This window comes from Pseudochaenichthys georgianus, chromosome 2, assembly GCF_902827115.2.
Source record: "Pseudochaenichthys georgianus chromosome 2, fPseGeo1.2, whole genome shotgun sequence".
In the NCBI taxonomy this organism is placed as follows: domain Eukaryota; kingdom Metazoa; phylum Chordata; class Actinopteri; order Perciformes; family Channichthyidae; genus Pseudochaenichthys; species Pseudochaenichthys georgianus.
The window spans coordinates 7,888,937-7,913,956 of NC_047504.1; the positions used below are offsets into that span (position 1 = coordinate 7,888,937).

Consider the following 25,020-nt stretch of genomic DNA (forward strand, 5'->3'; position numbering starts at 1 on the left):
GACACCTTGAAATTGACGACAACATTTCTGTGTATGTAACGATGGGAGGATCTTTTTAGGCGGCATTTAGACCGATAAAACAGGTGCCTATTTGCATAAGAATAGTGCCACATCAAGATATGGAAAATAGCCCAGGTGGATCTTTGAGTAAAAATAAATATGTGCAGAGCAGCACTGATAGCGCTCAGGTTAGGGATTTAATTCTACAGAGGAGAGAAAGGACGCTTTCACAGCAGAGGAAGGCGCTTTAGAGACCCCCCACCAAAACAGGAAACACTGACAGATTATGGGAGGATTTATTATATAACGGCGCAAAGTAATGATGTCTTGCGCATCTTACCTCCATCTATATCCTCGCTGCCAAAGTGGTTCCTGTAGAAGAGCATGAGCTCGATCCGGTAGCACTTGTACAGCGTCACCAGACAGATGAGCAGCATCAGGATGGCTCCCAGCCCGCCGGCCAGCTCCATCGTGTACATCAGCTCCGCTAAACACAGTGAGAGGGAGACATTTTAATAACTTTAATTAAAACCAAGAAAACCAGCAGCCAGTTATAGTTAAATAGGTTTTTACCATTAAACCACTAAAGTTCACTCCACCATTGGAATGTTTTGTTTTATTCCAGAACGTCACTATGGAAAACCCGCGCTTCTATTGGCCAGAGCTGAATAACCAATCAGAGCTGCAGCATAGGCAGTATGAGAATGTTTGCGAAATGACAGAAAAGCAAGTAAAACACATTTGCTTTAAATGATTACACTTAAAAGCAGTGCAGTTTGTTTGAATAGTTCAAAAGATTATACTTTTAACAGTCACATTCATCATTGTAATGCGTTTTAGATGCTGTGGGACTTTATTTATTCCCTTCTTAGAAACTGCGAAATGTCAGAAAGTTGCAAGGTCATTTTGTATTTCTCTCATAACTTCAGCAAGATAAATACTCTTATACTTAAATTATGCATGATGCAGTCAACATGGATGAGAAAATGTCCCTAGCTATCTGAAAAATAATGTGTGTTTCTAGGTCCAGGTTTGGATGAAAAAAGCATCTCCTTCTGTGTTCGCTTTTGATCTCTACCCTTCCATTTTGTTTAAATTCTCCTTATGTCTTGATTATATCCACATGACACATAACTCTAACCGTAATGAAAGTACAACCCTTTCTATTCCTGTCACCTAATATATCTTATGTAAATGTATTCAACACTCACTGGCTTGATCGCATAATAACAAAAGAAAAATCAAATTGAGGCAGCGGGTACAAAGCAATAGCACATGACAGATCTGACGGCCACGCTTATGAAGATTGGTTACACGTGTGTGCGTTGAGAGGAAAAGCGCCTTCATCGACAGATGGAAGCGCTCCGCTCGCCCCGCCATCCGTCATTGCTGCAGTCCGACGCAAAACTCATGAAAAGCATGAGTGGGTACTCATGGAAGTACTGGACTTCACTGTTGATTTGTCAGCGTCACACTAACTAAATATCCCCACAGAAGGGTTATTCAGGAGGGTGATACACAATGGACTCCATGGTGCAACGGCTCGCCTTGAAAACCGAGTCGTTTGATTTGTCTTTTCATTCTGTCTCTTTCTAAAGGCTTTTTTTCATTTTCTGTCGGATGTCACTCCATCTTTCGCAGTTCCACATTTCCTCCCGGCGACACCTCACAAAAGCCGGGTGGTCAGCCTTCGTTGGGTGACTAATGGACAACAGTAAAAAGGCAGGGATCGCGCACACACACAAACATGGCCGGAGAGGACTTAGCGTGCATCGCCATCCATCACCGGCGCACGTTTAACCTCGATGCAGTGCGCAATGCCCATCTCAGTGCGGCGGCCATCAGGCTGACAGGTCCCATGATGAAGGATGATGTCCTGGAGAGCTAACGAGCGAGGCCCCGCGCTGCTTCATCACGCCTGTCTGGGCACGACCTTCAGGCAAACTTATGTACTACGCAAACAAACTGTGCAGAATACCCTGGCTTCCTCGTCTTGTCTCACTTTCTATCCCTTCTCCCCCTCTTCATGCCCCCCCCCCTCACTGAGCACTGCTCCTCTCCTCAGATATCTGGACAGTGTAATGAGCCAGCTGTTCCTCCAGCAGCAGACATTACAGAGAAAGAGGCCAATTCTTCTCTGCCCGGCATCCATATTGTAGCGGAGCTGCAGTGGGACGGATTAAGACAAATTAGCTCCTGACGACAAGAAGGCTTGATTTGATGGAGCCACATGGCATCGTGCGATTCATCACCCTTTCCCCCCCTGCCTCTATTACTGCATCTCTGTCTGTGCCGCTAGGGAGAGAGATGAAAAGGCAAAGTGGCAGTCGAATTGTAAAACAAAGAGAGAAAAGCAGCAGTGAGAACGGCAGGAATCGAGGTACTAGGTGTCATATAGAAAAGGCAGCGGCCTGCTAATCCATGTTGCTGCTGCTGATGTGAGATACAAAATGTACCCGAGGATGTGAAAATGAAGGGAGAAAGTTGGCAAAGACGACCTTTTTGACTGGTAGAAGTTGAACAACAAGTACAACACGCATCTCCGTGCTCGCTTTACATACAAGTGAGGACATATTCTGCTTGATGCCGGACTGAGCCGATCAAATTCATTGGGAGTGTCGTTGAGACAAGCGGGGAAAACTTTGGTGCATTTTCCCCACAAAAAGTACACCGTGAATGTGGCAAAACGGGAACCGGTCGATTTCTCGTCGACCAGCAATCATGCGAGGACCAGCCTAATCTTCTCTGGTTTATTCTGAGATTTGACTGTGCGGCATAAACCCCTTTAATAAAGCAAATGGAGGGAACTCGGTTGCCATCAAAGCAGGATCCAAAGCTGCAAGCTTAAAAGAGAGGAAACATATCTTATGTAAATGTGTTCAACACTCACTGGCAACTTTAAGGCTGCAGAGGCCCCCCAGCCTCCCTAAAGAAACTCACTTATATAACCACTTTGGAGAGTGCACGTCTGTATTTCAAATCACCACGGACTCAACTTTCAAACAGTCATCCTCAGTGAAGCGTCATCAGAGGAAAAACTCAGAAATGTTTGCTTGAATTAAAAGACAAGGAGGAGGGGGGAAGGCAACAGTAGTCAGTGATGAAAGATGAGAACAAGTCTGAGTGAGAGCTTCGCGATCAAAGGAGGGTGTGTGTGTGTGTGTGAGAGAGAGAGGGGAGGTCATTACCAGACAGCCAAACATCATAACACTGAAGGCTCTCCGAAAGCGATTTCTCTTCAATCTAATGCTTCCTCAGGCCGAGGCAGATGAATGGGCTTTCTGCTCTACAGTACTGTCCCATTTCTTTCCTCCCTCAGGCGAGAACCAACTGGTCAATTCCCCTAGTCCCGCTAGTTGTTCTTCTTTATACTCAGCGAAAGCTGGTGGTATTGAATGATATATTCCACCAAAGCTGTAACACGCCATTATTAAACCTCAAGGCATCTGCTAGATTAATGCTTGCATTCTTTATTTCACATTGTTTACTGTTGTTTGCTTGCCTCACCTATCTTAGAGAGCTGGATGTTGGCCTGTCGTCGCCCGTTGCCGTTCTCCACGTAGCACGAGTAGTTGCCCAGGTCGCTCTCCTCCACAGACTCGATTGTCAGAGAGATGGAAACTTCCTGCTCCCCTAGGTGCTCCCGGATAGTCCTGCAGGGGCGAGAAGGAGCACAGGAAAATGGACTGGTTGCATGTCGAACACTAGCACTTGCATTAACCGTAACATTACCCCCCTTTGTGTGCCTACTCGCTCAAAGTATGCTTAATAAAGAGCACGTGTGGCCCTATTTATCGCCATGAAACCTATACTTTGCTCTACTTTGCAGGGGTTACATTTACTTTATCAACGAACCATAAGGTAGGAGGTGACGGACCGTGACTGACAAGGAGCCGGCAATAGAAGTCATGACAGATTTCTCCTCAGCGAGTCCTTTGTCGTCTCGCTGAGGCTCTTGATGTTTACCGGTTGTGACATGTTCGGGGACAATAGTGTGACTGTCATGATGCACTACAGCGCAGAGCTATCACAAAACATTTTGCCACAAGGGTTAGGAAAAGGAAAAATCTCTTTAGATGCTTTTGTTGCATAGAATTGAGCCAGTAATATACACTTCGACAACAACAACAACACATGACAAAGACTGCTTTCTTCACAGAGAGTCCTAAAAACAACACTGGGACACTTCGATGCTTATTTGTCTCCACTGGACACTTGGCATGGTGTTGTGTGGACAACATTTATTTTTTTAACAGCCTACCTTCATTATCAGTGTCTTCATTCATTTAAAGAAGCAAAAGGAAACAACTAGCTTCAATGCGAAAACGCTGACAATGCTAACGAGCCATGCAGGGGATGTCAAAAAGTCAAGACATCGCTTTTACACAAACTAAGCACGTTTCCAATTAACAGTCTGGGGTCATGTAAATGTATAAACATTTCACAGTAGAGGCCCAAAATACTAATATGAACCTTAACATTAGCATACTATGTCCTCTTAAAGCTATTGTGTGGATAGACGCATGCAAACACCATGGCTACAAACATCACAAAGCCCTGTTTAGTGATGCATGGGGGCTAATAGTGCAAAGAGGTATGGGTGCATCTGCATCTGAAAAGAAAAACAAAACTCCTCTAATTCCTGCTGATGTATAGTTAGACTAAACAAAGCAGATTGTGAAGTGCAGGGGAGATAACACACATCACAATACAACCACTGCTGCATGGAAATAACTCGCATTAGCCTTCCAAAGTGCTAATAATTGGTATCTCACATAGAAAACCTCGCTCCCGCAGTGACATTTATTTTATTGACCATGAACAACGAGGAACCATTAGAGGTAATTATGTTACATTTACGAGCTGCTTTTATAAAAAATAAAATATGAAGAATTTATTTGAAAGCTTCCGGAGAGTCCCGTCTTGTATGCGAGCAGGACAATTAATTGAGTCTTTTATTATAATTCCTGTGAGCTTTTTCTAACACTCATCCCTCTCCATTGTGTGGCCACTCGTGCAGGGACACAGGGCTGTGCAAGGTTAGGATATAGATCCACACTGATGGCTTTTTAAAGAGGCCGCACCCATGTGTGACTTAACATAGACCAAGCTGAAACACTGTAGCTGTTTGCAAAGAAAAGTACAAATCAATCTGCGTTAACAAAAAGACTCCATCGTGGATTCTGGCTGGGGACTGTTTGTCCGAGCAATTGATGGTGTTGAAAGCAAATATTTTGTGGATAGTGTAAAAAGCAGGATGGAGAAGTGGATGCTGTACACACTCAGGGACGTTTGAAAAACATCTTGGAGTTTATGAAATGGCTGAGGGGCCTAATATTACATCCTCATTATTTATTTCAAACAAACATCTCACATTAGCCCGAAACCTTTTATTCCTCTTTGAACGGCTCTCACAGGATATACCATCATCTCTATATCATCCAGTAACATCTCTCCGAGCTGCCTTTATGGGACACCTGCACTTTTGAACTGTGCCGAGTTGTCATGATTTGCTTTATTTGACTGGCTGTTGCTCCATAAAGTGTTTCTTTCCTGCTGCCTGCCCCTAAGGTACATCGGAATTAGATCAGACCACAAGCTCTTAAAAGCAGACTTCAAATGTAAAATTGTTTACAATGACAGATCACCCAATAGCTTGGAGTTAGCTAGCATTAGCAACAGTTTTTGTTCCAGTTTCTACCCAGTCTGACACAGGAAACAACTATCACTGCTCACTAGTGTTTGGAAGTAAGCAAAGGAGTCCAATTAAGGCTGGGAGTTTAGCCTTTGCAGACCATTTACATGCACACAAACCTATAAACACACTACATCATCCCATTGGTGAGACGTACAACGCTAATAGGTAGTGGAAGCAATGCTGGACATATCTGAGTTAGAAAACAATGATATCCTACACTTAAAAGGTCACTGGATGGCCGTGCACCAGGGACTGAACACTGCAGCTGTGACTTTGCCTCTGAGATCCATGAAGTGTTGTTGCCAACCATGTTGAAACACGGTGCCAAAAGCATCATTTCATGCATTACAGGCGGTTCTTTAGGGAATTCTCCCGCGTGATTAATTTCCATTTCAAAGCTAAGAACGCATGGAAGGATGTCAGGGAGTGGGTTTGAAGCGGCGCACATGAAAAATGGGAACAAAAAATAAAATAAATAAAGACACATCGATGGGGAGGCGGTATCACGCAACAAAAAGATGCACTTGAACACTTTTAAAGACGCTCAGGGCCACACTCTTGATCTCTTGGCTTGTTACCTCATGTGAGTATCATATGAAAGCAAGGTTCCTCACCGCATGTGGTACACTTTTACTTTATTCCTCATCCTTATTATCCCACCTACCCAATGCCGCCACCTGCCACCCCCCTTAGTCTTGCAGGCTCTAATTGGCCCGGTGTCCTTCACAATAGAGCGCGGCGCTGAGAGCTGGACACAGTGTGCTCGATGGCTAATGGAGACATCTCCAAATGCCAGGTCAGTGACTCGGCCGCTAGCTCTCCTCGCAGCGCTGTCAGGCTGCTTACAGTTAACCTTTTCGTTGGGCGGTGCTGGTGCCCAGCGTGGACATGGGTGGGAGCGTGCCGCCGGGCGCCATGTCGTAGTCGTAGCTACGGTAATAGTGTTTCTGCCTCATCTGGGTGTGGCAGGAGTTGTGGAAGTTGGAGCGCAAGTCCGGGTGTGCCGTCGCCATGGCGGTGGAGGTGGCCGCCGCCATGGAGATGGCAGAGACGGTCTGCAGCTCGCCGAAGGGGCCCTGCTCGCTGACGTCCAGCACCTGCTCGTGGGAGATGCTCAGGGGCTCCATCTGCTTGAAGGGCATCTCGTAGAGCAGCTGCTTCCAGAACTTGGAGTTGAGCTGGTTGCTGGACGGCCCGCGCCACTTGATGACCGTCAGCACCTTGATGGTGTGTTTGAGGGCCTCCACCTCCTGGTAGTTCATGATGCCGCGCAGCTCGGCGCACTCGATCAGGATGACCTTGATCTCGCCGGTCACCAGCATGTTGCGCAGCCGCGTCTCCAGCTCAAAGATACTCCACCCCCTCCGCACCACGTAGCTGGGCGTCATGACGATGATGAGGCGCTTGCTCTGGTCCACACAGCGCGCCACATCCTCGATGTAGGCTGAGCACACACACAGAAACACAGAGAAACACTTAAAAGCAGCACAAATGAGAAGCATCTTGTTTACTCTCTTTGTTTACAGAGCTTTAATTGTACATGAGAGCTTAGGCTTGATGAAAATATGATGAAATATTTTACATTTGGAGAAACGACTCTTTTATCAAATTTTCAAAGAACTAAATCAATTAACATTTAATGTATTTTACAAGACTGATTGAAACTTAAAGTTATTTATATTAAACATCTGAGGAAAATCTGCAGCAACACTGAGTCAGTGTCACATTACAGGAAGATAAAATAGACTCTTTAATATATACTTTACGAAAATAAACAACTTAGCATTTAAACAGAGAATTATAGACAAAAAGAGGACGAGGGTTGATTACTATAAGATGACAGTAAACAAAGAACACTGAAAGCCAGCCTACAGTGTGTGAACCTTCACTAAAACACATTTACAGTATGGTGTTCAAATCCCTCTGCGTAATAATATCCGTGATAAAGTGTTTCCCCGGGTTGTCTTGGGCGTCGGGAGGAGAAGAGAAGTGTGTGTGTGTGTGTGTGTGTGTGCAGGTAATGCCTGCACACACACATGCCTTTTTTGGAAAGAGTCATCTTCAGCAGCAGGTAGACAGGATTAACTGAGCTTCACTTTTTCTAATCAAGGAGTGAGAAGATAACAATAATGTGTACTTCACAATTACAGTCCACTGCTTTGTTTTCTTCTGGAACATATAGACAGAGTAACACTCGCAATTCTATTGGCTAGCGCTCCAATATATTTAAATGATAGGCTAAGGGGCGGGACATCTCTGAGCGGCTGACCAATCCCAACAAAGCTGTCCAAATAACCAATCAGAGCAGACTGGGCTCTGGTTTCAGACAGAGGGTGAACAGAGGTGCTACAGCACATTAAAGCATGGAAACATGTTGATTATATTCTTTCTGGGACTGACCCCACGCATCAATTAAAATAAAAATGGAATATAGCAATGTGCCTAATCTGTAAATAACGTAATGCGAGTAAAGAACATTTAAAAGTGTACCCCCTTTATGCAGGATGTTTAGGTTGTAACTAATGGCGTCGTAAATGCTTAAAAAACAGTATGTATTATTGCAGTAATAACAGCTATTAGCGACCACCTCATTCCAACATTAACCACTAGTAACAATGTTTAAACACTTAGATATGATGATTTCTTTGGGTGATTTTGTGAGAGATACTGCATCGGTGTGTGTGGACACGAGCGTTAAACATCTGGATAATAAGTACCTCTAAGTAGTCTTGTGTCATCCTGGAAATGATCATTGGTGAAACCTAAACATAGATTTGGATTCAAAGTATGATCAGAAGTTGTGGAGAAAAAAAGCATTTAAAAATAAAATAACAGTTTTTCTAATGTGGGGACACGGCTCTGGCATAAACTGTGTTTCTGCACTGGTGTTTTTTGCACAACAATAATCGCACTGACCAGTTTATTCCAGTTTAATATGGGATATGGAGCATAAAAAAGCATAGGAAACACTTTACTTTGGTGGCAGGTATTATTTTGCTGCCATACTAAAAAACATTGAGTGTGAAATAATCCAGCATACCGGGGAGTAACACGCTGCTTGGCAACAGCTCACGTGTTGAAACCCCAAATGGCCAAACTGTGGCTTATGCTTTATTATATCAACTGTTGAGATGCTAATAGACTCCCGATGGGATCTAAATGTTTATACACGGACACATTAAGCCAGCGAGCTGAAGAAAAAAAAGGCAGAGGCTCTTTTTAAATCCTTGCATTTTTATGCCATCTTTCCCATATTACAACAGTCCCCCTCGAAATGGAGCACACAACCACAGCAAGGGATTCAGAGTACCACGTTGGCACGGGGCCAACACTGGAGAGGAGCATAATTAGTAATGGCGGTATGTGCAGGCAGATGCATGTGTTCAAATGGAGGCTAATAACATAATGATATTATCAAACTCATCAAATTGCGCGATGAGTTAATCAACGATAAGCACGGGGCGGGGTGAGGCGCTCCATTAGAGATATACTGGGGCAAAACATGCATTCATATCCATGCATCAAGAGCTCATGATGGTGCAGCTGACACCAGCACACAGCAGCATGCAGAGGGACGCTTTATGTGGAGCGGAATGTTATAATAATGTTGATAAGCTCTATTTAATTCAGCTTGTAAAGCCTCCCATTACAGGCAGGCTTTACATGGTGTAGGTAATGGCCTGTAGATACTTGTTGTAACGCAGTTGCACCTGTCGGCCACCGTAGAACCCTCTATTGATATGTACAATCAAAATATCTTCATTTCATCATCACAGTGTTTAATTTCTGTGAGCAACATATCTTAAGATGAATTGTATTCCTCAAAACTCCCTCTCACCTTTCAAAAGACCATGCTTTTTACCAGGCTTTTATTTTGAAAGGATCCGAGGGTCTTCATCTCAGTTTATTAACACACGGCCTCCCTGCACAGCATGTGTAGAGGAGGAACTATAAAACGGACCGCTCTAAACTGCGATGGTTCTTCAGAGGCGCTGCAGAGAGCACGGGGATACTTCCAACACCCAGAAACACGATTAAGATAACCTAAAACGGCCACAAGTGGAAACTCTGTTTGGAGCAGTGGTTCCTAACACTTTTGTTTGTTAGACGTACCTCCCCGGATGAATATAATATATATATATTGTTGTTTCACTACATCAAAACCACCCGCCATGTTCCCCATTTGTTCATTTGCTTCTATGGAGGCTAATGGCTTACGTAATAAGGATACATACAAGTTAAGTGTATTCCCTCCCCCATGTGTTTCATTGTGTTTCGGCTACTGCCTGAATATTCTTATTGAAACACAGGTTTTCCTTTTATTTTCTTTGTTCTGTAAAAAACATCCTTTTGATATTTATTTTCTCTTCTATTTATTTTGCATGACATTTGATATTCAGCTAATTGCAAAAGTGCCACCACAGTGCCTCGTTTTATTTCCATATATTTTATATAGCAGGTACTTGAAGAATTAGTACTACCAGCCGTAGGGCAGAACTGAGTGATGTCGTTATGTCAATATTCAACATTGCCTCGTACTTTGTTATCCTACAGTACTAATTCTTCAAGTACCTGCTATATAAAATATATGGAAATAAAACGAGGCACTGTGTTTTACTGTGGTACTTTTGCAATTACCTGAATATCAAATGTAATGCAACTAAAACCAGCAGTCGGGCAGAACTGAGTGATATTATGTCAATATTCAACATTGCCTCGTATTTTGTTATCCTACTTTAGTTCACTGCAAACGTGGATAAATAGTCGTGTTGAATGAAATAACCGAAATGGAAATTAGGAAGTTAAACATTGAAATGGCTACTAAAGGCATCGATAAAAACAGTTACATTCCCTACCATTACATTCTTTCAACTAATCAAAAGAAGTGCAATAACATAAACTTAGGCAACCCTTAAACCCTTAAAAACCCAATTTATTTGACACCTGTGAAGCATTTTCATCCAGCTCAATTCCAGTGAAAGAAGTTGAAATACTATCAAGCCCATGTAGAATTAAACAAGATAGCAGTGTGTGTGCACCGCTAAAAATATATGGTGTCTGTGTGCCTCCTATCTTTAAAGTAAACAGTACTTTTGGTTGGAAATCACTGATTTTAGGACTAAAACACTTAAAATAGTGTCTTAGGATGTTTTTCTCATGCTTATTAGATGTCCGTTCTGCCCTAATTGCGACTGTATCCCCTTAAAAGCTGTAATATGATGTTTATTTAGCGTATATCTTATTGCTAACAAGCTACTTTAAATGAAATAATAATGCTTGCTTTTGTTTTACATCCTTTTCTGCCATTGGTTAAAAAAAAGCCCATTTCATAATGATTGGAAACAATGACGATGGCTCTTAAAGGGTCTAGTTACGCCACAACACAAATGCATCACAGAAAACAAGGCATGTCACCACGGCACGGACAACACGAGCAAGCGACAACACATTCGAAACACAACGTGACATCGCCGCGAGAGAGAGAGCTTACTTCCTGTGGGGATCAAGTCCCTGTCTGGAATGAAGAGTTTATACCCATAATGCTTCTCCAGCACGTCGGGGAGGATCTCCAGGGCAAAGCGCTCTTCCTCTCGGGTCTCCTGGCTCCACTGGTCCGGGTCCACTTTGGTGTAGGACAGGTAAGCGTCGTAGTCCTTGTTATCTGCCGGTAGAGAGGAGAGACAGACGCCGAGATAGGAGAAATGTCAAACCAGCAGGTCTTTCTTTAATTCACGTTATAACCCAGAATCAAACAACATGTGCATTAAGAAGCTCCTTACACCACTTTGCTCCAATTAAATGTTATGCTTCCTGCTTTGGTCACAAAGTCTTTCCGCTGCTGTTCCCTCCAGATGCTCGTAATCTATTTCCATACGGGTGCGAAGGGAGCTATTCATTCAGTGGGAGACTTCATTGAGACATTACACTGACCTCTTGGCACTTCTGCCCATCCGAGTGCTTTTCATTACAGCTCCGTCCCCACTGACGAATAATGTTACCTTGATGGCTACTTTGCCCACTGCAGGCAAAACAAATTAGGCTCCAGGCTGAGCCCAATGCCCAACGGTGGCTGCGCGTGGCGTGGCTCCATCACCCACATGAAAGCTCTGATTGATGACGGCTTTGAGAGGGCCGAGCGGAAAGTGAGAAGTGAGGGAGGGATTTAAGCTGCAGCACTTCAGTACAATGAGTCAGGGGGGTGCGGATACCCAGGAGCCTCTGCCTTACAGGAAGGAGATAACAGCTCATGCAACAACTCCAATTGTGTGCTCAAAGCAAACTGAACATTTTGTCAATTACAGAGTCTCAGTCTCTTAGTCAGTAACCTGTAGACGGATACAACTGGGTAGCACAATATAGAGAAGTGCTTTTCTGCCTCAAGCTGAGTCAAGAACATAAATAAACAAATGGTTTACATGAAACCGGATAAACAAATAAAGGTAATTGTGTTCCCACTTCTTATTTCGTATGCACAGTCCCCTTTCTGATTCTGAGCTACGGTATGCATACAAAAATATAAGATTCTCTGTGTTTCTTTATTCACTACAGAAGCCATATCTGTGCCACGAAAGGAGAGGGAATTCAGAATTTGGAACACTTTGAGGCGCGATGGGAACACAGCCCTTTGAGGTAAACTCATTAGAGACACGAGCAGTCGTTGGATCAGCGAGTTCCTGTCTTCATTATGACTGTGCTTTAGACCACACCTGCAGCGCAAGAGATGGGAGGAGATGTTTAACCCGTCAAGAAGAAGGGCAGAGAGGATGGAGGAGGGGAAGTGGAGGTGGAGGATGGGAGAGGAGACGAGCAGCTGGGTTCAAGAGGAAGAATGTGGCATCCATCTTCTTTTTTTCTGTTACACGGCTTGGTTAAATGCTCGATTCTAATTGGTCAATTTGGATGTTCCAGAAGACAGACAGGAAGTGAACACTGACGGGAACACGGTATGGGCTCTGGCAGTTTCTAAACACTGGTTAGTGGAAAAGAAAAGGTGGACAGACATGGACGGAACCTCGATCAGTGCTGCGGTCATTTGAAGTTACGTTGCTGTGGCCGCAGTTTCAGTAATGTCGTTATTCCTTTTTAATTAATGCACATTATCTCTTAGTTAATATCTTCTGTCAAGATCTGCTCACCTCTAGATATGTTTCCCTCTGACACAACGCTTTGTAATGAATCAAACTCCTTTTTATAACATGCAATTCCTTTTTTACAACATTAGGGATGTAAGAGTAATTGAACTGTAACCTCATAATCACTTAGTATAACTAACCGTTGGGTTTATGCTGCCTCTTTGTGACATACAGTAAATCTCTGGTAGCTGTGGTAGCTGTGTAGGCAGACCAGGGGCTATTTCAGTGAGCTGATTCACTCGAGGGGAGTCTGGAAGGCGGGATGACCCCTGCAGGAGCACCTTGAGGAGTCACTCCTCACAGGAGACCGCTGAGGTGTATCTGAAGGCGCAGCACACCTCTGACACACTCTTCCGTCTCACATATCGACCGCAGAGGGACGGACACTCGGAGGGGCGAGCCCACAGTTAGATGGTGAACTCTTGAACCCGCGGTGGAGAGTGCCAAGAGAGTCGGAGGCGTGATCTGGGCTCCATTGCATCGAATGGAGAGGAGATTTGAATGCAACACTGGAGTAGAAAGGCACGTGAGGAGGACTGCTAATGAGACGCTGGGTATTTCTAAATATGCTGTTCTGTTTTCCATGACTAATAAACAGCTACCTGAGGTCGTAGGGCTGCGGCTAATGATAATGTCCATTATCAATTCATTCTTTATTCAGAAAAAAAGAGAAGATTCCTGGTTTTCAGAATCATTTCCTGTATTTATTTTGAAATGAATTAAAGATCACATATTCTGCTCTTTTCTCAGGTTCAATGCCACTCTGTAGGGATGTAACGATATATCGAATATATATTTTCTTTAATAATTTTTTTTTTTTAAACCTTTATTTAACCAGGCGGTCCCATTGAGATCATCAATCTCTTTTTCAAGGGAGACCTGTCCAACATGGCAGCAAGTAGGTTACAACATGAACAGAAAACAACAGATAACACAAAAGGACATCGTATTTACAGGGCTACATGTATACCTAGAGACATTGACAAGTACCAACAGTATGTTTATATCTCGCCCCGTCAATAAGCCTCACCTTCTTGGCAACAACTGTATTGTTTTTGAAGTGGTGGAGAGACAATGCACAGTTTGACACACTGCTGGCACCCATGGCTAAAGCATATCTCTCTGTCCCCAACATCAGTATATCAGCAAGAGAGTTGTTTCCACAGCAGGGGATTTTGTAAACGCCCGAACATCCCAGCTTCTACCTGGAAATGCTCATATTCCTAAAAGATAACCTTGATGACGCCGAGTGAGTGAGTTAGAGTTGAGTTACTTGAAAAACTAAAGTGAAACTTGATTTATTCTATTGCAGGGTTATTATATTGTTGACGCTTTAAAATACTACTATCCTATAAAATGCTGTACAAATCAGATAGAGAAAATAATTCAAGTAAAAAAAAAAAATTCACATTCTTTTTCTTTATTTTTCAATATCGCGATAAATATCGTACTGTGATTTTTTGGTATCGTTACATCCCTACTACTCTGTGATGTTTACCTCTGCGTCGTTAATATGCAAATGTCCCGGGATTCATTACAGTCGCTGCTGTGTGCGGGATGTGTAAACTATTACTGCTTGGTAACTCCAAACTACACCGAACACAGGCGGAGGCTCATAACTCCACGCCGTGCTGACAACACTGACATTCATATTTATGGCAGGGTGCTGATGAGTTCCCATCCTCCGTGACAGCTCATCTGCTTGTGATCGTGAAGCCTATTATTGATTCCACTGACAACCCACACAATGTGACAACTGAGCGCTCTTTAAACTAATATTAGCCCGTGCTGACAAATAGGCTGACCAGTCCCCCCTTTTGTTACGTAAAGCTTACAGTTTTACATCTGGCAGGAGGGAGGCGAGGCAATTAGTTCTCTTCGCAGGTGGCCGAATAGGGGGAAGCACTTCTTGGCAGTGTGTGAGATGCATTTTGGGTACAATCTCTGTGTTGCCGACACTGGGCTTTAATCATGAACATATTATGTGTTTTAAATCTTACATGCAGCTTGTTCTCAGTGAAAAAAAACTAAAAACCCTAAAGCAAATTCAGGCAATAAAGTATTAGCCTGCGGAACGTACAGGCTCACAATAGAGCTCTGCTAGTATTTTAGAAATGTAACAGTATATTCCAGTTATTTTGGTATGCATCTGTAATCACAGGAATACAGTTACTTTTTATGTATCCAGATCACATAATCCTGTTACACACGTCAACTCCCCAAGCCGGCTTTATCTTTGCGCTGAAACTCAGACATGAGAGGTTCAGGTGGCAGCTTGTGAATGGTGGCCGTGCGGCGGTAGCAGTGATCTAATCGACCGCGGCGTGGAGGAAAGTATCCGGGGCTCTCCCGAGACCCCCGGAGGCAGCGTGCTGTGTCTTATTGAACCTGATCCCCTTATACTGGAGAACAAATTGGAAAATCAGTTTCTCTCTCCAAGCACTCACTCGGGGTGGCGCAATTAAAGGAGACAATTGCTGTTTGGCATTAGGTTCAAGGCCCTACATTTTGTCTTCCCCTTTTCAACAAAGCTGCCTTGGGCCATCCATTACGGCAGAGCTCGTCTTTCCCGCGGCCGGCACCCGCCCGAGGTATTGACTTTCATTGAAATGTCTGATGGCGGTTAAGAGAGAGAGAGCTGGGCTGTATACGGAGAGGAGCACAATACTTTTTACCTTTAAACACTCATAACTCTCTCGCTGTCTCTCTTTCCACTCCAGCCTCTCCAGCCTAATCTCATTCCCCCTGAATTCATTGCCAGCGCTGGTACTTGAGAGACTCATTACGGGGGAATCAAATTAAAACGTGCTCCTTGTCTCAGTTTGATGCATTCTCCAGCCAAGACTCATCCACCAGGACCAATCAGAGTTTGGTTTTTGTTTCACGGTTGCTGATGGGGCTCAGAGTTAATGTTTTTACTCTGGCACAGGGACTATGTTTGGATTTCCTTCAGCAGGATATATGATCCCTTTACTCGTGTTTGCATGCAGACACAAGCTAACTCTTAACTTCATGTTTCTTCTTACATTTCCATAACAGCAACTCACGATTATGTGCCTTAAGTGCTTTTTTTACACCACTGGCCTATTGGAAGTGGGTTGCTTGTGGAGTTGTCCAACGTGTTAAGGGTTACATTGACAGCCCTTAAGAAACACACACACATATATATATATATATATAAAGCAATAAACCAATTGAAATATCATGTACAGCAAATATTGCAAACTGGAATGTCTCACATCATTTAGTCTGCCTGTGTGTTAGGCTGGTTATTCACTGAAAGAAGTATAAATTCTTGTATGTACCCCGAAATCACCTGCAGCTGCAGCATCCTCAGTGTTTAGTGATCAAGGCTGCTTTCCCCTCTCATAGCCTGAACTCGGCAGCTCTGCCTGTTGAGGCCCAGCAAAGCAGCGAGAGGGAACTGTTTGAAAACCTGAACTCCATTACCCAGAAGTCATGCATTGTGATGTCAGGAAACAGCACGGCTGACTAGTGATTCGTTTTTCACGAGGATGAAGACATGGAGAAACACATCAAAGACCCGGGAGTCGTTTTGCTGCTGATTAGGAGACAGTTTACAGAATGTTTTTGCATAAAGATTTAGATTTTGCTCAGTGGGCTGAAAAGACACCTTGAAATTGACGACAACATTTCTGTGTATGTAACGATGGGAGGATCTTTTTAGGCGGCATTTAGACCGATAAAACAGGTGCCTATTTGCATAAGAATAGTGCCACATCAAGATATGGAAAATAGCCCAGGTGGATCTTTGAGTAAAAATAAATATGTGCAGAGCAGCACTGATAGCGCTCAGGTTAGGGATTTAATTCTACAGAGGAGAGAAAGGACGCTTTCACAGCAGAGGAAGGCGCTTTAGAGACCCCCCACCAAAACAGGAAACACTGACAGATTATGGGAGGATTTATTATATAACGGCGCAAAGTAAATGATGTCTTGCGCATCTTACCTCCATCTATATCCTCGCTGCCAAAGTGGTTCCTGTAGAAGAGCATGAGCTCGATCCGGTAGCACTTGTACAGCGTCACCAGACAGATGAGCAGCATCAGGATGGCTCCCAGCCCGCCGGCCAGCTCCATCGTGTACATCAGCTCCGCTAAACACAGTGAGAGGGAGACATTTTAATAACTTTAATTAAAACCAAGAAAACCAGCAGCCAGTTATAGTTAAATAGGTTTTTACCATTAAACCACTAAAGTTCACTCCACCATTGGAATGTTTTGTTTTATTCCAGAACGTCACTATGGAAAACCCGCGCTTCTATTGGCCAGAGCTGAATAACCAATCAGAGCTGCAGCATAGGCAGTATGAGAATGTTTGCGAAATGACAGAAAAGCAAGTAAAACACATTTGCTTTAAATGATTACACTTAAAAGCAGTGCAGTTTGTTTGAATAGTTCAAAAGATTATACTTTAACAGTCACATTCATCATTGTAATGCGTTTTAGATGCTGTGGGACTTTATTTATTCCCTTCTTAGAAACTGCGAAATGTCAGAAAGTTGCAAGGTCATTTTGTATTTCTCTCATAACTTCAGCAAGATAAATACTCTTATACTTAAATTATGCATGATGCAGTCAACATGGATGAGAAAATGTCCCTAGCTATCTGAAAAATAATGTGTGTTTCTAGGTCCAGGTTTGGATGAAAAAGCATCTCCTTCTGTGTTCGCTTTTGATCTCTACCCTTCCATTTTGTTTAAATTCTCCTTATGTCTTGATTATATCCACATGACACATAACTCTAACCGTAATGAAAGTACAACCCTTTCTATTCCTGTCACCTAATATATCTTATGTAAATGTATTCAACACTCACTGGCTTGATCGCATAATAACAAAAGAAAAATCAAATTGAGGCAGCGGGTACAAAGCAATAGCACATGACAGATCTGACGGCCACGCTTATGAAGATTGGTTACACGTGTGTGCGTTGAGAGGAAAAGCGCCTTCATCGACAGATGGAAGCGCTCCGCTCGCCCCGCCATCCGTCATTGCTGCAGTCCGACGCAAAACTCATGAAAAGCATGAGTGGGTACTCATGGAAGTACTGGACTTCACTGTTGATTTGTCAGCGTCACACTAACTAAATATCCCCACAGAAGGGTTATTCAGGAGGGTGATACACAATGGACTCCATGGTGCAACGGCTCGCCTTGAAAACCGAGTCGTTTGATTTGTCTTTTCATTCTGTCTCTTTCTAAAGGCTTTTTTTCATTTTCTGTCGGATGTCACTCCATCTTTTCGCAGTTCCACATTTCCTCCCGGCGACACCTCACAAAAGCCGGGTGGTCAGCCTTCGTTGGGTGACTAATGGACAACAGTAAAAAGGCAGGGATCGCGCACACACACAAACATGGCCGGAGAGGACTTAGCGTGCATCGCCATCCATCACCGGCGCACGTTTAACCTCGATGCAGTGCGCAATGCCCATCTCAGTGCGGCGGCCATCAGGCTGACAGGTCCCATGATGAAGGATGATGTCCTGGAGAGCTAACGAGCGAGGCCCGCGCTGCTTCATCACGCCTGTCTGGGCCACGACCTTCAGGCAAACTTATGTACTACGCAAACAAACTGTGCAGAATACCCTGGCTTCCTCGTCTTGTCTCACTTTCTATCCCTTCTCCCCCTCTTCATGCCCCCCCCCTCACTGAGCACTGCTCCTCTCCTCAGATATCTGGACAGTGTAATGAGCCAGCTGTTCCTCCAGCAGCAGACATTACAGAGAAAGAGGCCAATTCTTCTCTGCCCGGCATCCATATTGTAGCGGAGCTGCAGTGGGACGGATTAAGACAAATTAGCTCCTGACGACAAGAAGGCTTGATTTGATGGAGCCACATGGCATCGTGCGATTCATCACCCTTTCCCCCCCTGCCTCTATTACTGCATCTCTGTCTGTGCCGCTAGGGAGAGAGATGAAAAGGCAAAGTGGCAGTCGAATTGTAAAACAAAAGAGAGAAAAGCAGCAGTGAGAACGGCAGGAATCGAGGTACTAGGTGTCATATAGAAAAGGCAGCGGCCTGCTAATCCATGTTGCTGCTGCTGATGTGAGATACAAAATGTACCCGAGGATGTGAAAATGAAGGGAGAAAGTTGGCAAAGACGACTTTTTGACTGGTAGAAGTTGAACAACAAGTACAACACGCATCTCCGTGCTCGCTTTACATACAAGTGAGGACATATTCTGCTTGATGCCGGACTGAGCCGATCAAATTCATTGGGAGTGTCGTTGAGACAAGCGGGGAAAACTTTGGTGCATTTTCCCCACAAAAAGTACACCGTGAATGTGGCAAAACGGGAACCGGTCGATTTCTCGTCGACCAGCAATCATGCGAGGACCAGCCTAATCTTCTCTGGTTTATTCTGAGATTTGACTGTGCGGCATAAACCCCTTTAATAAAGCAAATGGAGGGAACTCGGTTGCCATCAAAGCAGGATCCAAAGCTGCAAGCTTAAAAGAGAGGAAACATATCTTATGTAAATGTGTTCAACACTCACTGGCAACTTTAAGGCTGCAGAGGCCCCCCCAGCCTCCCTAAAGAAACTCACTTATATAACCACTTTGGAGAGTGCACGTCTGTATTTCAAATCACCACGGACTCAACTTTCAAACAGTCATCCTCAGTGAAGCGTCATCAGAGGAAAAACTCAGAAATGTTTGCTTGAATTAAAAGACAAGGAGGAGGGGGGAAGGCAACAGTAGTCAGTGATGAAAGATGAGAACAAGTCTGAGTGAGAGCTTCGCGATCAAAGGAGGGTGTGTGTGTGTGTGTGAGAGAGAGAGGGGAGGTCATTACCAGACAGCCAAACATCATAACACTGAAGGCTCTCCGAAAGCGATTTCTCTTCAATCTAATGCTTCCTCAGGCCGAGGCAGATGAATGGGCTTTCTGCTCTACAGTACTGTCCCATTTCTTTCCTCCCTCAGGCGAGAACCAACTGGTCAATTCCCCTAGTCCCGCTAGTTGTTCTTCTTTATACTCAGCGAAAGCTGGTGGTATTGAATGATATATTCCACCAAAGCTGTAACACGCCATTATTAAACCTCAAGGCATCTGCTAGATTAATGCTTGCATTTCTTTATTTCACATTGTTTACTGTTGTTTGCTTGCCTCACCTATCTTAGAGAGCTGGATGTTGGCCTGTCGTCGCCCGTTGCCGTTCTCCACGTAGCACGAGTAGTTGCCCAGGTCGCTCTCCTCCACAGACTCGATTGTCAGAGAGATGGAAACTTCCTGCTCCCCTAGGTGCTCCCGGATAGTCCTGCAGGGGCGAGAAGGAGCACAGGAAAAGGGACTGGTTGCATGTCGAACACTAGCACTTGCATTAACCGTAACATTACCCCCCTTTGTGTGCCTACTCGCTCAAAGTATGCTTAATAAAGAGCACGTGTGGCCCTATTTATCGCCATGAAACCTATACTTTGCTCTACTTTGCAGGGGTTACATTTACTTTATCAACGAACCATAAGGTAGGAGGTGACGGACCGTGACTGACAAGGAGCCGGCAATAGAAGTCATGACAGATTTCTCCTCAGCGAGTCCTTTGTCGTCTCGCTGAGGCTCTTGATGTTTACCGGTTGTGACATGTTCGGGGACAATAGTGTGACTGTCATGATGCACTACAGCGCAGAGCTATCACAAAACATTTTGCCACAAGGGTTAGGAAAAGGAAAAATCTCTTTAGATGCTTTTGTTGCATAGAATTGAGCCAGTAATATACACTTCGACAACAACAACAACACATGACAAAGACTGCTTTCTTCACAGAGAGTCCTAAAAACAACACTGGGACACTTCGATGCTTATTTGTCTCCACTGGACACTTGGCATGGTGTTGTGTGGACAACATTTATTTTTTTAACAGCCTACCTTCATTATCAGTGTCTTCATTCATTTAAAGAAGCAAAAGGAAACAACTAGCTTCAATGCGAAAACGCTGACAATGCTAACGAGCCATGCAGGGGATGTCAAAAAGTCAAGACATCGCTTTTACACAAACTAAGCACGTTTCCAATTAACAGTCTGGGGTCATGTAAATGTATAAACATTTCACAGTAGAGGCCCAAAATACTAATATGAACCTTAACATTAGCATACTATGTCCTCTTAAAGCTATTGTGTGGATAGACGCATGCAAACACCATGGCTACAAACATCACAAAGCCCTGTTTAGTGATGCATGGGGGCTAATAGTGCAAAGAGGTATGGGTGCATCTGCATCTGAAAAGAAAAACAAAACTCCTCTAATTCCTGCTGATGTATAGTTAGACTAAACAAAGCAGATTGTGAAGTGCAGGGGAGATAACACACATCACAATACAACCACTGCTGCATGGAAATAACTCGCATTAGCCTTCCAAAGTGCTAATAATTGGTATCTCACATAGAAAACCTCGCTCCCGCAGTGACATTTATTTTATTGACCATGAACAACGAGGAACCATTAGAGGTAATTATGTTACATTTACGAGCTGCTTTTATAAAAAATAAAATATGAAGAATTTATTTGAAAGCTTCCGGAGAGTCCCGTCTTGTATGCGAGCAGGACAATTAATTGAGTCTTTTATTATAATTCCTGTGAGCTTTTTCTAACACTCATCCCTCTCCATTGTGTGGCCACTCGTGCAGGGACACAGGGCTGTGCAAGGTTAGGATATAGATCCACACTGATGGCTTTTTAAAGAGGCCGCACCCATGTGTGACTTAACATAGACCAAGCTGAAACACTGTAGCTGTTTGCAAAGAAAAGTACAAATCAATCTGCGTTAACAAAAAGACTCCATCGTGGATTCTGGCTGGGGACTGTTTGTCCGAGCAATTGATGATGTGTTGAAAGCAAATATTTTGTGGATAGTGTAAAAAGCAGGATGGAGAAGTGGATGCTGTACACACCTCAGGGACGTTTGAAAAACATCTTGGAGTTTATGAAATGGCTGAGGGGCCTAATATTACATCCTCATTATTTATTTCAAACAAACATCTCACATTAGCCCGAAACCTTTTATTCCTCTTTGAACGGCTCTCACAGGATATACCATCATCTCTATATCATCCAGTAACATCTCTCCGAGCTGCCTTTATGGGACACCTGCACTTTTGAACTGTGCCGAGTTGTCATGATTTGCTTTATTTGACTGGCTGTTGCTCCATAAAGTGTTTCTTTCCTGCTGCCTGCCCCTAAGGTACATCGGAATTAGATCAGACCACAAGCTCTTAAAAGCAGACTTCAAATGTAAAATTGTTTACAATGACAGATCACCCAATAGCTTGGAGTTAGCTAGCATTAGCAACAGTTTTTGTTCCAGTTTCTACCCAGTCTGACACAGGAAACAACTATCACTGCTCACTAGTGTTTGGAAGTAAGCAAAGGAGTCCAATTAAGGCTGGGAGTTTAGCCTTTGCAGACCATTTACATGCACACAAACCTATATAACACACTACATCATCCCATTGGTGAGACGTACAACGCTAATAGGTAGTGGAAGCAATGCTGGACATATCTGAGTTAGAAAACAATGATATCCTACACTTAAAAGGTCACTGGATGGCCGTGCACCAGGGACTGAACACTGCAGCTGTGACTTTGCCTCTGAGATCCATGAAGTGTTGTTGCCAACCATGTTGAAACACGGTGCCAAAAGCATCATTTCATGCATTACAGGCGGTTCTTTAGGGAATTCTCCCGCGTGATTAATTTCCATTTCAAAGCTAAGAACGCATGGAAGGATGTCAGGGAGTGGGTTTGAAGCGGCGCACATGAAAAATGGGAACAAAAAATAAAATAAATAAAGACACATCGATGGGGAGGCGGTATCACGCAACAAAAAGATGCACTTGAACACTTTTAAAGACGCTCAGGGCCACACTCTTGATCTCTTGGCTTGTTACCTCATGTGAGTATCATATGAAAGCAAGGTTCCTCACCGCATGTGGTACACTTTTACTTTATTCCTCATCCTTATTATCCCACCTACCCAATGCCGCCACCTGCCACCCCCCTTAGTCTTGCAGGCTCTAATTGGCCCGGTGTCCTTCACAATAGAGCGCGGCGCTGAGAGCTGGACACAGTGTGCTCGATGGCTAATGGAGACATCTCCAAATGCCAGGTCAGTGACTCGGCCGCTAGCTCTCCTCGCAGCGCTGTCAGGCTGCTTACAGTTAACCTTTTCGTTGGGCGCCATTTGTAGACGCCAGGGATTTTCTGGTCACACGTCGAGACCGTCAGAGGACAACAGTGGGGAAGGACATGAAAGGGTGTGTGGGTGTGTGTGTGCGGTGCACTACGACAAAAATGTGATTCGACCAGGATAAGATTGTTGATTTGGAGTAATAACAAGAACATTTTGAGATACAAGATTAAGTGAAAGGCTGTTATAATAAGAACAAATGGTTCTATGTTGGAGAAAACTTGTCACAGAAGAGGCACAACATACAAATGTGAATCAACTTGGCTGCTCTACATAAAGTTTTCTAGACTTCTTTTTCCACATGGATGTTTCGACCACAATGAAAACGATAGTTGCTGTTTCCTGACATAAAGTTGAATGGGAAGTTATTTGGAGTGTGCCGTTTGGAAATGATAACCTACTTGTTTGAGAGTTCAGTAAACTGGAGATGCAATGTCCTCTACCTGAAACCAACTTTTTAACCAGAAATAAACTCGCTTTTCATAACTTCAAATGCACGGAGACCTCTTAAAAACAGCTGTTTTCCACCAGATGTTGGAGTACTGTTTCCATTTGGGTGATCTCCATCTCTCTGATGGAGGTCACACAAATGGAAAAGGAGGCCAACACATACGTTTATTCCCATTTTCTGTGCTGCTCTGCTATTAATGCCTCCACTTTATATTTCAGTGCAAACTAATCTCTGATTACTTGCACGGATAGAACAATGCCTGAACCGTGCATATAGATTGTTCATGATAAAGAATGCATAGCTATCTGCATTATTAAACAGCCGCATACATCATGCATGGATTTCATTTAAATGATGATAAAAAGTTCCCTTTGTGTTGATGTGGTGTAACTGGGTTTAAATAGGTGTGTACCAGTTGTGCTCCAAGGCCCTTTGCTGCTTGTGACGAGACTAAATGCACCTCATGAATTGGTTAAAATATGATGCCCGAGCTTGAGTTTTACTCCCACACACTCCCCTCCGCCTGAAACTCCTCCATTGGACTCCTTTGTTCACTTCCGGAACATAGTGACATCACTATGTAACACTCGAACATGATATATTCCCTTAAACACTTGGGATTAACACTAACACTCTTACTTCATTTCGGTCTCTTGAACGCGCTCCTCATCCAGATCCTCGATGAACTTCTCCCCCTTCATCCAGTAGATAAGTGGACTGACTTCTCCGCTGTATCCGAAGAACGCTCTGCACGTCAGGTTAAGAGGACTTCCTGTTGGAGACAAGAGACAGGGGGATGAGGTAGGAACCTGTAGGAACATGTGAATCAGGAAGATTGTTGCTATTTTTTGACACTGTCAACACTATATCATTTGCACAACAGGTAATATGTAGAGATACAGAGTGCACGACATTTCTTTCACAACATAAAAAAGGTCTGGTCATATGTGATATTGCATTGACGCACCAAACACCTAAACGATCACGAGCTTCCTGTTTCTATTCTCTTTCCAGACTCCAATTTACCCATTTCAGAAACTCAACAGCAGCCTCGAGATTCCATCAACTTACAAACCGTCTCTTTCTCTCTTAAACCATCCCAGAACCTTTCTAAATTCCCTAATGGCCTCTTACACGTTTAAAACACACTCTTTTAGCCTCTTTCGTGGCAAATTCACAGCACTGATGCACAGTCATAAAAGCTTTTGCACACTTTGGCACACCCTTTCCATATTAGACCCTACATTTACAATATAATCACTACATTCTGCAGGCAGTGCTTTAGGGAATGTAGCTAAAGTATGGGATTGTGATTTGCACTCTTAATGAATGCATAAAGCTTGTGTCAAACTGTATTGGCCAGTATCTACACACACCAAGACGGAGCTCGTACTGCAACCCGTACGTGATAGGCTAAGGGGCGGGGCATCTCTAAGTAATAAACACTGCTTAAATGTCCTAAAATATGATATTTGGGAGAGTTTAAAATGTATTTGTGTTAAGTAATAGTTGAAGTATAGGCAAACACT

General features: G+C 43.7%; 1 protein-coding gene across 1 annotated transcript in view; it reads right to left on the minus strand.

Annotated features, from left to right (window-relative positions):
• The window catches only part of LOC117459876 (interleukin-1 receptor accessory protein-like 1-B), a 222,183-nt gene that overhangs the window by 12,478 nt on the left and 184,685 nt on the right, over positions 1 to 25,020 (minus strand). Inside the window, exons 7-11 of the mRNA XM_034101040.2 lie at positions 24,131 to 24,263; positions 19,969 to 20,114; positions 16,802 to 16,948; positions 11,190 to 11,360; positions 8,416 to 8,460 (exon numbers count right to left, since the gene is read on the minus strand). Coding sequence (XP_033956931.1) covers positions 8,416 to 8,460; positions 11,190 to 11,360; positions 16,802 to 16,948; positions 19,969 to 20,114; positions 24,131 to 24,263 — 642 coding nt within the window. The remainder of the gene's footprint in view (positions 1 to 8,415; positions 8,461 to 11,189; positions 11,361 to 16,801; positions 16,949 to 19,968; positions 20,115 to 24,130; positions 24,264 to 25,020) is intronic.